This window comes from Melozone crissalis, unplaced genomic scaffold (assembly GCF_028551555.1).
Source record: "Melozone crissalis strain CALT ecotype California unplaced genomic scaffold, PUWL_Pcris_2 ptg000012l_1, whole genome shotgun sequence".
Classification (NCBI taxonomy): Eukaryota; Metazoa; Chordata; class Aves; order Passeriformes; family Passerellidae; genus Melozone; species Melozone crissalis.
In genome coordinates this window covers 7,640,650-7,654,353 of record NW_026535790.1, presented here as the reverse complement: position 1 = coordinate 7,654,353, position 13,704 = coordinate 7,640,650, and the positions used below count along the sequence as shown (strand labels likewise).

Sequence of the window (13,704 nt, the reverse complement as noted above, 5' to 3'; positions counted from 1 at the left end):
TGGCCTTTAGAGCCAGAGCCCAAACAGAGCTGTGAGTCAAGCAGAAGAGCTGATGGCAGGACTCTGCACAGCTGATTCTGGGTGACAGTGCAGCTGCCTGCTGGGGTGGGCTGGACTGACTCACTGGTAGAAGTGAGGAACACAAGTGTGGGAGGAATAAGAGTCCATCTGGGATCTGGATGAGAGTGGGATTAAGGGAAACAGGCTGATCAAGGAGAAAGGCCAATTTTTGGACTATTCAATTTCAAACAGTCCTTTCAAGTTTTTTAGGTAATTACAACCCAACTGCATTGTTTAGGAGATGGGGGAGTTATCCTAGAAATAGTTGAATATTTAAAGCTCTGCTTTTGTTAGTATGGCTGAAAAACACCCACTAGGCAGAAACTCGTGTGCAAAGAATTTACTTACATAAAGCAAAGAATATATAAGGTGATTTGTTGTAATTAGGAAGTTTTCACCTGCCCATTTTGAGAAGTCCCAAAATCCAGTCACAGTCCAGTTCTACAGAGGTTCTGCACAAATATTTTTGCAAGAGTAGGGCCCAAGTATGTATCAATTATTTGCTAATGTAATATCAGCATTTTTGTTAGTGTGACTCTGGAGCATTGCTGCTGCTGCACTTGCCAATGGAATTAAATTTCTCTCCTAAGATGATGTTTTTCAGTGGACCTAGCAATAGAAATTATAAATGCATTTCTTTACTCATGAAGACTGTTTTTCTCCTGCTGAAAGCAGTGTTAATGCAGAAAATACAAAAATTTGGGTATTTTCTCACTGCTTACAGCACAATGCCTGGTAGAGAAACAGAGGTGCACTTTGCTCTTGCAGTCATTTCCCTGGCAGCTTCAGTTCCCATTTCTCACTAAATCCTGCCACCAGGAGCTAGAGCTGGGCAGGAACAGTTGGCAAATCCACTCTCCTATCTCTTGCTCTCTGGCCTCTCTCAGACATCACAGATTCCCCATGGCAGACATGACTTACTTAGATTTATCTCAGCTTTTTTTTTTTTTTTTTTTTTTTTGTATAGAAGGTCAGAATACACAGCACAAATTTGGGAGATGCAGCAGCAAAGAGTCAGGGCATAAATGTCTGGTAGAAAGAATGGAAACAATCTGTGCACTTCAAAAGCTGCAGTTCTGACCAAAACAGAGATTTCAGAAACATACTTCACTAAACTCTTTTCTTTCCCATTTTACTTTTGTCTTAGTGAATTCTTTCTACGTTCACTGTCTTTTTAAGGTACACATTTCACAGAAAAAGATGCTAGAGCATTTGTCAGATACATTACTAATAACATGGGTAGTGAAGCTGCCTATGTAAGAGCCTTATTTTTGGCATTTGGAGCCAAGTCCAGAGGTATGACTGAAGTGACTGCTGTGCAGGTGAGTCACTGTGCAGGTGGCTTTTGCATCAGTGGTGGGTGTCCATAGCTACTAAGGGAAAACAGATGTTTGAGTTCAGTAAATATAGACGTTGACATAAATTGGTCTGGGCTATTTTAGACTTGCAAACACAGCAGGCAACAAGTAATATTTCAGCCTGTATGTGGGCATGTCCATTTTGAAGTAATAAACATCCTGTGTAAATTTTGCAAACACAACAGCACACAGCTCCAGGCACAGCTCTCTCAGGGCCTGAGCCTTTTCTCATTTCACACGGTCCAAAATGTAAAGGTGACTTTCTGTAAGCTTCCATTTTACCTACCCAAGTTGGTATCTTACAGAGAGAGCTCAAAACTGCCTGCAAGCTGTGAGGCACCCAAAGAGACTGTGCCAGTGTCTTGCTGATTCATGTCCCTGTGCAGTGTCCGTGCTCCATTCCCCCTAACAGGCAAGTTCACTTCTGTGGGCCATTTCACTACTCCTCTCACTGCAGCTGGAAGCTATAAAGTCACTGCCCTGACTTCTGAAAGGGTTTCTTTACAATTTTAATTTCTCTGTATATTGGTACCTCTGTTCCATTGGATTTTTTTGCCAATTTCTGCCCCCAAACAGTAAGCAGAACACTGTATGGGTATTTGCTGTGATGTATCAGGTGTAGTTATGAACACATAATAATTCATTACTGTCTGATGACCATTCTGAACTAGACTAATACAAAATCCTTCAGTGTCATTGGCATGTCATGGCTAATCAGCTGCAGTTAACAGTCTTGTTACATTTTGGATGTAAAAGTATGTGATGCATGAAATTGAACACTGGACACCCTTAGTAGGTGAGTAAAGGTGGGTTTTAATTCCCAGAGAGGTGTAAGCAATGGCAAAACAAGAATACCACAGGGCACCAGTCTCTCAGAGGTAGCTTTCTCCAGATCAGCAGAGAACAGGAAAAAACAAACATCTAAAGGTGGAAAAAGGAATCATCAAAATTCATATTTTCTTTCCCAAATATTTCAGCAATGAGAGGAAAGATGTTATCCTGGCAAATAAAAAAAAAGAATAATGAGAGTTTGTTCCTATGTATGCACACAATAAGTGCATGTTAGCTACAGTAAGATATTAATCCCAGGGAAGAGTTATAACTTAAATTTCTCTGGCCCCAAGTCACACCCTGTAAAAGGACACACAATTCAGAATGAAGCTGACACTTCCTCCACAGCCAAAGGATCTCATGTGCTGCAGAACTTTCTGTGCATGGTTTGAGGCCATATGGGCCAAACCCTGTATTTGTCACAGCCATCTGGGTGCTTGTGCATTTGGGTTCTGTTGTAACTGGATAATGCACAGTGGCAGAAATGGGGAACAGTTTCATTCCCAGCCAGTTCCCATTGTCCCAGTATCTCTGGTGACTGAACTACCTGCCAGGGGACATATCCATGCTCCCTCCTGGTCCCTCTGATTCTGCCAGGCTTGAGGGTGTAAAATGGAAAGGGACTTATCAACATCCCATTTTTAAGGTTTTCTGGCAGAGGGGAGCATTAGCATAGGTGTCCCTGTTCCACCTCTCACACAACCCCCAAGTGTGTGCACACTCACCTGCTGTCATTTTCCCCTGTTGTTTTACAGCCCCATTTCATGACTGGCTTTCCCTGAACACAGCAAACAAAACCACCCATTCTTCAGTTCCTGAAACTCTCCCATGTACCTGCTGCTACAGCACAGCTGTCCTTGAAAATGTCTTTTCTGACCCTACTTCACACCTCATTAGACTTTTCCAGGCCCAAGATTTCTTTCAGCACAAACAGGTGTAATTACTAATGATGTTGCATAGCAGGGAATTATACATTCTGCTCTATTCTTTGCACTAAACTGTTCTCCTACCTGGATACAAGGTGCAAGATTTTTAGGCACAACCACAATAAATTAATAAACTGCAAAAAAAGGGGAAGGCAGTGTTTATTAGGGTGGATGGCGTTGATAAGTATATGCAACACATACAGGCATGTAATCTGCATTCTTTGTTCTTGTTTAACATGGATTACAGTAACTTCAGACATGGTGGGCTTAGCAAGTGCATGTGAGTTCTTAGTGCAACTTGGGCATTAAGAAAGGACAGACAGTCCTTGGCTGGTTCAGAACAGGAATATTAGGCAGAGATAGAAAAAATATTATCTGAGACATATGTGAAAGGCACTGGGATTAGTACAGCATTACTGTCTACATTTCAAATTAGAGGTTACACAGCAAAAAAGGGTTTGCAAACGAGATTCAAGAGTGATATAGCAAAGGGCTAACAGAGCTAAAGCTATTCCAGTTTAGCCAAGGAGTAAACAAAAACTCTGCTTACCACTGCATGCACACAGAAGGCTTTGCCTGCTATACCTAGTCTTTAAATCTTGTCAGAAAGGAAGTAACATTTTATTAGAATGTTAAGGCTAGATTGATGTGGGTAGGTAATAAAATTTCATAAGAACACATAAATTATTTCTTTGAGACACAGAATCCTCTGTCATTTGAAGTGTTTGGCTTAGCTCCTAGAAGATGGCATTGGAGTCAACATCACTGGTTTGATTCAGGAAGAACTCTTTGCTTTGCACTATCCAAGGATTCAGACTGAGTGATGTTTTTTCTCCTTGTTGGCCTTGAAGTCTGTGAAACAGAATTTTTCAACTTGAACTCTTTCCATAAAGCTTCCTCCTCATTCTAAATATACAAGAAGTTACAGCAGGGAATGGAGGTGGTGTCTCTCTTCCAGTTGTGGAATATATTACTCCCTTCAGCCTCAAATCTTCTGAACCATTTCCTTCCCAAGAGTATCCCACACAAACTTGACTGAGTTCAGTCAGTAAGGACCCCATTTCTAACCTCTGTTCTCTAGAAAAGTTGTTTATATCTTATTCCTACCTGAAATCCTCCTTTCCTCCTGCAAATATATTAATTATCTAAAGAAATACTTATATCAAAATTTTAAATATTTTTAATAAAAGTCCACTTGCTTCAGGATAAGATTTTGAAGATGGGAATTCTGTTCTGAATTTATTCAGAAATGGCAGATGGCAATGTGTGTAACTAAACTCTAAAGGCAGTGAATAATCCCTCCTTAGTTTTTACTCTGCTGCTGTGTTAAGGTCTGTAACATCAAATTGACCTTTTTGCTGCATGTGCTCCATGAAGATCCCATAAAAACTTTACATATGATCTGGTTTTGTTTATACACATATGAGTTAAAGACAGACAGAGCCAAAGAACAGCATTTAATGTTTATTAAGCCTTTGCAAAAACATAGACAATTTCAGTCAACTCAAAATTCATTATTTTAGTAAAATTCAAGTATTTCTTGCACATCTCACTGGATTGGCACTAGCAGTAGAGGCAGCAGCACAGGCAGGAAGCACTGGCACTTACAGCAGAGGATTGGAAGGCTGAAGCTGCATAGATTTCAAAGGTTGTTCTATAAAGAGAACTCAACACATCAGATATGGTAACAGACTAGAGGCAGTTTCACCTTTGCTGCAGCAGGAACTGGTTATTTTATGCTGTGTTACTGGGTGGGTGCTTCTGGTGTGAAAAAGACAGGCCTTCTGGTGAATTTTCCAAGAAGGATGTATTTAGCATACTAGTAAGCACAGAAGGTTCATTTACATAAAAGATTTGCAGTAGAAAAATAAATTTTGAAATTCTCATTTTATCAAATTCAAATCTCCACAGCCATCCAGAATAACATGGAGCTGGAACTGATATAAATGTCTCATCCCATTTGCTCTTAGAGAGGATCCATGACATAAAAATATCACCTGACTGCAGGCAAATAGCTACTGGCAGTGTGTTGCTCCTTCCTGAGCATCTCTGTGATGTAAAATTCTGTTCATCCTGCTGGTTGTGGAAATCTGCATGTTCAGCTGGCAGTAAGATCAGTGCAATTCCTGGAAATAGTCATAAAGCCCTCATGACTGTTTTTGAAAGGGTAGCAGAGACACATTAGGATAAATCTTGCCCATCTTTTTCTTTTTTTATTCCCCCAGGAAGTTACTGAGTTGTTAGAAGAAGCAAACAGAAGTTTACACATGTGTCAAATAGGGTTGGACTAGATGACCTGGGATGGATATACAGATGTCCTTCCCAACCTCAGCCATTCTGTTATCCTGTGAAATTAAACTTCTAAACCAAAAAGGTATCAAGGAGTAATGAAGGCTCTAACAACTAAGGGATTAAATCCTCAGACTAAACTGTCAGAGGAAGAAAATCTTTAGAAGGTCCATCAATTTATGCACACTGAGAAATTGTCCCAATGTAGCTTCATTATTTTGCATTTTGTGGGTCTGAAATGTTTGTCAGACCAATCAGTGCTCATAATTAAAAGGGAAAAAACAAAATTTTTTTAATGTGAAAAGGGATTTGTGTTACTTAGCTGTCAAATGCCTTAAGAGAAATGGAGAAATTGAAAGGATTATGCAGGATCTAAAGTCTACTGAAATATAAGAGCCACAGGCTTCCATTACATGAAAGAACTGTACTTCAAGTAATAAAAGATGGAGAGAAATCCTGAACTCCCCAGCCAGAGAAACTTGAAGACAAAACAGGATTTAGCTCAAATTCCCAAGCAAAAATCTGGTAGCACAAAAGCAAGAGCAATAAAGCACAGCTTGTATAAGCTTCTAAGCCATTTAAAATAAAAGATGGATCTTTCATTTATTAGTTTTTCCTGATGAAAAAAGGCATCAGCATCATACAGATTATGAGTTATAAATTCTTGATTCATCTGGAAATTCAGTTTCACCTACTATACCCATGAAGAAAGACTTTTTGCTCTGAGTTACAGCAAAATATCACATACTGCTCACAGCAAACCAACAGCATTTCACTCTCCTTGTAATGACATTATTTTCCAGGTCCCCTCTCCAAGTGAATGCTATTAATCATTAAACACTTAAGGCACAAGCAGAAATAAAAATAAATAGCATCTGTAAAAAAAAGTTAAATACTTAATTAGCACACCTTACCTGAAACTTTTAGCTCTTACTAAATAGAACAGACTTTGGAATACCAGTCTGATCCCAAAAATATCAACAGAAAAAACCACTACTGAAGTTGCTTCTTTATCCTGAGGACTTTATACACACAAGAACAGTTGAACAGCTATAGCTGTCTGAAGCATCTGTTCACTCATTTTTTAAACAGCCAGACAAAATTCAGTCAGTTCCTCTGTGCATTCCTACTCCTCCTGGGATGTCCAGCATCAGGACTGCTCAATTCACCCTTGGTGATTCATGCAGCAGGGGAATACAACTCACCAAGGAAGGATACAACTACAAGGAATCTATTGACACAGCAGCCACTCCTCTGAGCCTCCATGTCCCAGAGGGACAGAAATGAGCTTTCAGTGCACATTTCAACATCCACAGTCAAACCAACCAGCCAAGCTGGAGATGCCCATGCCAAAGGTGTCAAAAGCCAATTAAAGCTAATTCCACCTTGAGGCTGTAGGCAGGTGTGCTCTCCCACACCTGCCTGTGCAGTGCAGATGGAATTGCAGTGACTGGTCCATGCTCAGAGGGAAGGCACCTCCTCCCCTGGCTGCCAGCAGAGCAGGCTGTGCAAGCAGCCCCTGCCCTCTACTCTCCTCTCACTGCTGCAGTCCTGTGCCCAAAGCTATGTGGGCACTTTGCATCACTCTTGAGCACTGGGTTATGCTAAACAAGTTCATTTTACCTGAAATAGATTGGGCAGTGCTTGCGTGGTCCCTTTTCCTTTCTCAGCTAAGCAGCACTGGGCTCCTACAGTGACAAATAATTGTTAGCAATATATTAAGTAGTACAGCTGCTGGCCAAAAGAATAGATATTTATAGCCTAAGCAGGCTTTGGTACACTATTTAGACAAGGCTGAGGAATTCAGACATTCCTCAAAGGGGTTTATTATTGTTGTAACAGAGGGATTCAGAGTCTTCTCTTTAGAATCAGACCCATTAAATCAGATACTCTTTCAAGCTTACAATTTAGTAACTTCAAGGCATAAAATCCCATTCTAATATAGCAAGGGCTCCTTTACTGGTCTGATTTCAGCTCACTGCAACCACAGAAATTTGCACAGTTCCTATTTTGAGATACAAATGCACATTTAAAAAATACCCGTATCCAGACCTGATCCTCAAGCTGACAAAGCAAATCCATAATTAATTTTTCACCTTCTCCTAGTCTCCTATGTATAATTACCCAGTGTCTTCTATGAATAGGAATGTTTAAAAGCCATTTGAGGAAAAAATGGAAGTTCCTGATATATAAATATAGCTGGATTCTGCCATTCATGCTACCTTCCTTCCTATGTTCTTTTTCATCAAAATTTTAATTATATCTTCAGCATGATGAAACAGCTGAAAGGAGTAAGGAGTCAAGACTCCCATGGCCCTTGAGGAGCAGAGGAAGCAGTGGCTGCACACAGAACCAAAGCTCCCTGCAGTGCTTGGGGGGTTTCACCATGCAGGAGCTGCTTGACTGACCCCAAGGGTCAATGGCAGCACTCACCCCAAAGGGCTCTGACCAAAGTAATCTTTATTCTCCCAGATGAGATAAAACATGTACAAATATAGCCCAGGTTTATATATTCTATGAAATAATTAATTTCCTATATAAATTTTCATGTAGAATAAAACAAGTTGGCCCCATAGAAATGTGGGCTTTACAAACACAGCACTTTTGTTTCCTCTCAATGAAACAAATTCAATGCCACTTTTTAGATATGGAATCCATTAAATTTTGTTCTGCAAAGCAATCTTGCATTGATAACAATTGTCAAGTCTGACAACTGATGATTTAATGTTCTATTCTCCTTTTTCTAGCCATTACAAGTTGTTTGAAAATTAAATTACAGTTAATATTTCTCCCCAGTGAGGCAGTCTGACAGGATGTACAAATGCTTGCATTGCCCTGTAAGTCAGTTGTTTCCAGATGAGATGCGCTGACAGCATGAAAATAATTAAATGTCAATATACAACTGGCCTCTTTTATGAAAAATAAACAGGCACAAAGACAAACTGTTCCACTGCTTATACTAACCACCAAATGTTGAAATAACTGCTTATTTTAAACACAACATGAGGCTGCAGTGTGATTTACTGACTTTCACAAACCCAGTTTAGCAATTTAGAATGTGTTCAGAACTAAAGTTCTTATTTGTCTGATGATTCCTCATCTGCATTGACCTTCTCTCCTTGGAGCCACATGAACGCTGACTTTGCTGTGCCATCTCCACTCTGCTGCGAAAAGCAAATGAAGGAAGCCCAGACAAAGCCACAGAGGCCAGTGTAAGCTGTTCTCAGGTGAACTGGGATCAGAATGAAGTTTGACAGCTGTGGGGGAAGGAGAGAGAGCTCAGTTAGTGCTCCAGGCTCTGTGACCCACCCAACAACTGCCCTGCTCCTCCTGGGGCCAGACACAGTGGGGATGGGATGGGATGGGATATAGGATCGGATAGGATAGGATATAGGACATGATATAGCATAGGATAGGATATAGGATGGGATAGGATAGGATATAGGATAGGATAGGATAGGATAGGATAGGATAGGATAGGATATAGGATAGGATCTCCAGGCACTGTTAGCCACCCAACAACCCCACTGCTCCTCCTGGGCTCAGACACAGTGGGGATGGGAGAGGATAGGATAGGATAGGATAGGATATAGGATAGGATAGGATAGGATATAGGATAGGATAGGATATAGGATAGGTTAGGATAGGTTAGGATAGGATAGGATAGGATATAGGATAGGATAGGATATAGCATAGGATAGGATAGGCTATAGGATAGGATAGGATAGGATATAGGATAGGATAGGATAGGATAGGATATAGGATAGGATAGGATATAGGATAGGATAGGATAGGATATAGGATAGGATAGGATATAGGATAGGATAGGATATAGGATAGGATAGGATAGGATAGGATAGGATATAGGATAGGATAGGATATAGGATAGGATAGGATATAGGATAGGATCTCCAGGCACTGTTAGCCACCCAACAACCCCACTGCTCCTCCTGGGGCAGACACAGTGGGGATGGGAGAGGATCCTGGGTTCTATGGCAGGGAAAGGCTCACAGAGCCACCCTGAGAACTCACCTGCACAAAAGGCCAGTACATCAGTCCTGTCTGAAAGGAAAATTAATAATTTGTTATTCTTATGGATTTCAACCACCAAGATTCATTTTCTCCACACTCAGTGATGACTGAAAGGCATTTGAGTAAAATTACTAAAAGCTGTTCAATTACAAAGGGAGTTGCTTAACCTAGGGTTTGCCATATCAAACTTCTCATCATCCTCATGAGCCTCTATGCTATGAGTTTTTCAAACACATTATTCCAACTCATTTTAGATACAAAACCCTATGCACAGTTAATTCTTCACAGGCATCTGACACCAGACACAATAAATGCATTTACCAGATGGGTGAACAAATGTTTAAACATGTGAACATTTGTTTCAGCCATTAATGAAAAATACCACTGAACACTATTTATTTCACACTTGCAATGCTCCTTCTACTTACTCATACACGTAAGGCATATTTAGAAAAATCAATGGATAATTTACTCATAGAACATAAGGCTGACAGAAACCTTATGTTTTGATAGGCTATAGTGGGCACTGCTTTTAGAATCATCTTCCACAGGAATAAAAATAATCCTTTTCCATCCTACCTATATAGTTCTACAATATGAAGAGAAATTCACATTGCAATCACATCTTCCCCTGTTACTTTTTTTTCCCTGCTAATCCATCCATCATTCTTCTTGCATCTGAGAAGCCTTTAACATTCTCAGCTTGCTCAGCTCTGAGGTAGCATGGATAATTTTGTCTTGTGTATGCAGAAATGCAAATCAAAGCCAGCTGTTTATAGCAAAGCCTTCTTAAAACAAGGGGGCTTGTTTCTGAAAGTGAGAAGATTGTCACTGAAAAGTACAGCCTAAAAATGATTCTCAAGGAAATTAATGTAATTAATTATTTTAATAGGTCTACAAGCATTGTCAATAGTATCACTAACTAAACACTGGTGCGTGGGTAGTTCTTAAGACAAAAGATAAAAAAACCCTGAATCAATGTTGTATTGTAAGGCTGTCATTCAAGCAGAGCTGGGTGCAAGTGTTATGTATATAAACACTGTACATTTCATTTTTAAAAGGCATAATTTCACCCATCTGGTAGCACTGCCTGACCCAAACTGCCTTCACTTCACGTGACTGCTGGTACTTAAAGCTTCCTACAGATAATCAAATAATGGAGAGAAAGAAAGAAAGAAAGAGTAAAAAAAGAGTCCTTTTTTATTGTTGTTTAGCTGTGAAATAAGCAAATTGCTTGCCTCACCTTATATGTATTCCAAAATTTCTTTTTACAGTCTGAAAAGATGTCCTCTTTCCTCTGAAGGATGCTCATACCTAGTGGTAAAATATTTACAATAATCAGAAAAAAATGCAAAAAATGAAATGTTCACATTTTCCAGCGACATCCCAGACCCTCCAGACCCTTCTCAAAATACATTATCGTATCTTTGAAAGAAAAGTTGATAGTTACACAAAAGCATTCTGACTACCTAATAGTGTTACATCAAATCTCCTCATCTACTGACTCCCAGCAATGACACCAGGGATCAGCAGGGATTTACTGGGTGTACAGCTGTTGTGGCATCTGTTTCTCTGCCATACTACACACCTCTGGTGGTGTGGTGGAACAGAGAGGATAAAAGCACCTTTTGCACCCATGAGAGGAGAATAAGGCATTTTGCACATAAGCAGAGGCTCCTCAGGCCGACTCTGGGATCTTTCCAGGTATTCCCATGCCTTGGGGTTATCAGTATCTCTCTATGGATACATTGTTTTACTGCTACCCAATTCAGGGACTTTTACTGGCCCTTTTCCGGCCCTTCAGATCTTCCTGGTACTTGGGCAATTCTAAGTTGTGATATAGTGAAGATCTTGAGCAGAAGTATCTGGTGTTTGACTTCTTTTTTTACTTCATTTCTCTTCAATCACAAATTGAGTATTTTCCTTGTTGGAGTGATAGAATGCACATCTCCCAACCCCAGACAAAAAGAGAACCTGTCTTACTGGCTAACATTAAGTTAAATGAGAGCATTTAATTACATTAGTTTCACCTTTTAATTTTCTTATTCCCTCGTGTTTATTTCTGAAATAGATACTAGACTTCTTTAAAGTATCTTGTTAGCTTTTGAGATTAGCCTTTAGTAGCACGCTTTATTTCATAGACTCTCACAGCAGAAGCTGGTTCCCTGAACAATGGCATTTCCTGACATCTACATCTGTGTTTTGGAAAACGAGACAGCTGCTGCTGAGAACTGAGCACAGCGATTCAAACAGCCATGGATGCTGCAATCCGCGCGAGGTGCTCTGCATTCTTTGCTGCTAATTAAATCCACGCGCCCGACCGAGCTCAGGGCAGGCCGCCTTCGGTCCAGCACCGCTCCTGGAGAGCTCTGCAGTGCCACAGGCGGTTCAGCGCCCGCGGGCATCCTCGGGGGAGCTGCCGGGCCCTGCAGAGCCCCCCGGCCGCGGCCCCGCTCCCCGAGCGGCGCTTTGGGGTGCGGGAGCGGCGCGGGGCGGGCAGGGGGTCCCCATTCCCCGGGCCCTTGGGGTGGCTGCCGGTCCCGCTGTGCGCGGGTCGCGGTGCGGGGCCGCTGCCGGGGATGCGGGTCCGCTGCCGGGGATGCGGGGCCGCTGCCGGGGGATGCGGGGCCGCTGCCGGGGGATGCGGGGCCGGCGGACGCGCGGGGCTCCGCGGGGCAGCCCCCGGCACTCACCCGTGTAGAAGGCGAGGACGGCGACGGGCGCGCCCAGCAGCTGATCGCAGAGCACCTTGCCCAGCACGGCGGGCGGGCGGCGGCCGGGCAGCGCCCGCTCCAGCGCCCGCAGCCACACGTAGCTGAAGTTGCCGTGGAAGGCCAGGGCCACCAGCGCCACGCGGCGCGTCTGCGCCCAGTCGGGCGGCTGTCCCCGCAGCAGCTGCTGCGCCGCGTCCCCCGCCGCGAACAGCCCCCCGTAGAGCAGCACGTTGCAGAGCCACGGGAAGCGCCGCACCCCGCGCAGCAGCGCCCCGGCCATCGCCGGCCGCCGCTTCCGCCTCTCCTTCCTCCTCCTTCTCCTCCTCCTCCTTCCCACGGGCCCGCCCGCCGCCGCCCGGCCCCGCCATCCCCGCGGCCCCGGAGCGCTCCCTGTGCCGGGGATGGCCGGCTCCGCACGCCGGGCCCGGTGCGGGGTGGATGACCCGCGGGTGACGGCAGGGCAGCCGGGTGTCAGCTCCGGGCTCGCTTCCCAAGTGCTGTCCACTCACCCCAGGATGTAGGTGACCGTGTCACCTGGGTTCGGTCTAAGCAGCACTGTGGGGTCACTGTGCATTAGTGCCACAACAATTGAGTGACAAATGAACACCAGGCACTGTTTCCTTATTGTCTTTTTTGTAGCTATTTCCTTGTTGCGTGCTTACGTGAGTAGACTATGGCTTTTTCTTTTCAGTTATTGCTCTTGTTTTGCAGTCTGAGCAGGCCTGATGCACCTGCTGAGCAGCAGCAGCCCGTGCCGGTTCCCCTGCTTTGCCCTCTGCTGCTGAGACAACTTGAGGAGAAAGGCAAATGGTGTGAGGTTATTGAAGAGACTCGTTACACAGCTTTGTACGCACAGAACCAGTGCCACAAAGCGGATCTGAAGTCCACCTAGTGAGGTGACACTGAACAGTGACACCACGTAGTGAGGTGCCCTGCAAGACCTTGGCCATGGAAGGAAAGGAGCGCGTCCGGGAGCGCCGGGAGCTCCCCTTGCTCCTGGCAATCGGCTCAGGCTTGACTGAGGGAACCATCTCCAGACAGGAGGTAGTAGTTCGCTCTGTGACCTGGATTAGTGTCTTTGAAACTATCATGAATTCTACCATGAACAACTAAAAATAGGCATGGATGGCTTGTAGATCTAAGTAAAATTTAATACGATCGAAGTAAAATTGACACGCTGTGTCAGGGCCCGGGCCGGCCCTTCCCAGCCCTCATCCCTACACATCCCTGAGCAAACAACGCCAGCTGCAAACAGTGCTACTGAATAACAGCAGTGGCACTAATAGGACCGGGGATATGTACCGAAAACTAACTCCAGCTTGGGAGAACAGAAATAAAGCTCAGGAAAAGCCCAGGGTTTGGGACTCCAGGGGCTGCTTGTCGGATGGGGCAGGTGTGTGCTGTCAGCCGCGGTTGTGCAGCGGTAAGGCGCAGGATCCGTACGCGGAGGAAAGGCTTTGGTGCCCCCGTAGGCGATAGTGGTGTGGCAACCGA

At 43.5% G+C, this 13,704-nt stretch overlaps 1 protein-coding gene across 2 annotated transcripts in view; it reads right to left on the bottom strand.

Annotated features, from left to right (window-relative positions):
* Positions 1 to 12,502, bottom strand: part of BMERB1 (bMERB domain containing 1) — a 58,343-nt gene extending 45,841 nt beyond the window's left edge. The window contains exons 1-4 of one of the 2 annotated variants that reach the window (XM_054270642.1): positions 12,190 to 12,502; positions 10,740 to 10,810; positions 9,497 to 9,526; positions 7,112 to 8,721 (exon numbers count right to left, since the gene is read on the bottom strand). In XM_054270642.1, the coding sequence (XP_054126617.1) occupies positions 8,542 to 8,721; positions 9,497 to 9,526; positions 10,740 to 10,810; positions 12,190 to 12,490 (582 nt within the window). In that variant the 5' untranslated portion in view covers positions 12,491 to 12,502 and the 3' untranslated portion in view covers positions 7,112 to 8,541. Of the gene's footprint in view, positions 1 to 7,111; positions 8,722 to 9,496; positions 9,527 to 10,739; positions 10,811 to 12,189 lie in introns of those variants that run through there. The other variant, XM_054270643.1, reaches the window with a different exon arrangement.
* Positions 12,503 to 13,704: the final 1,202 nt, after the last annotated feature.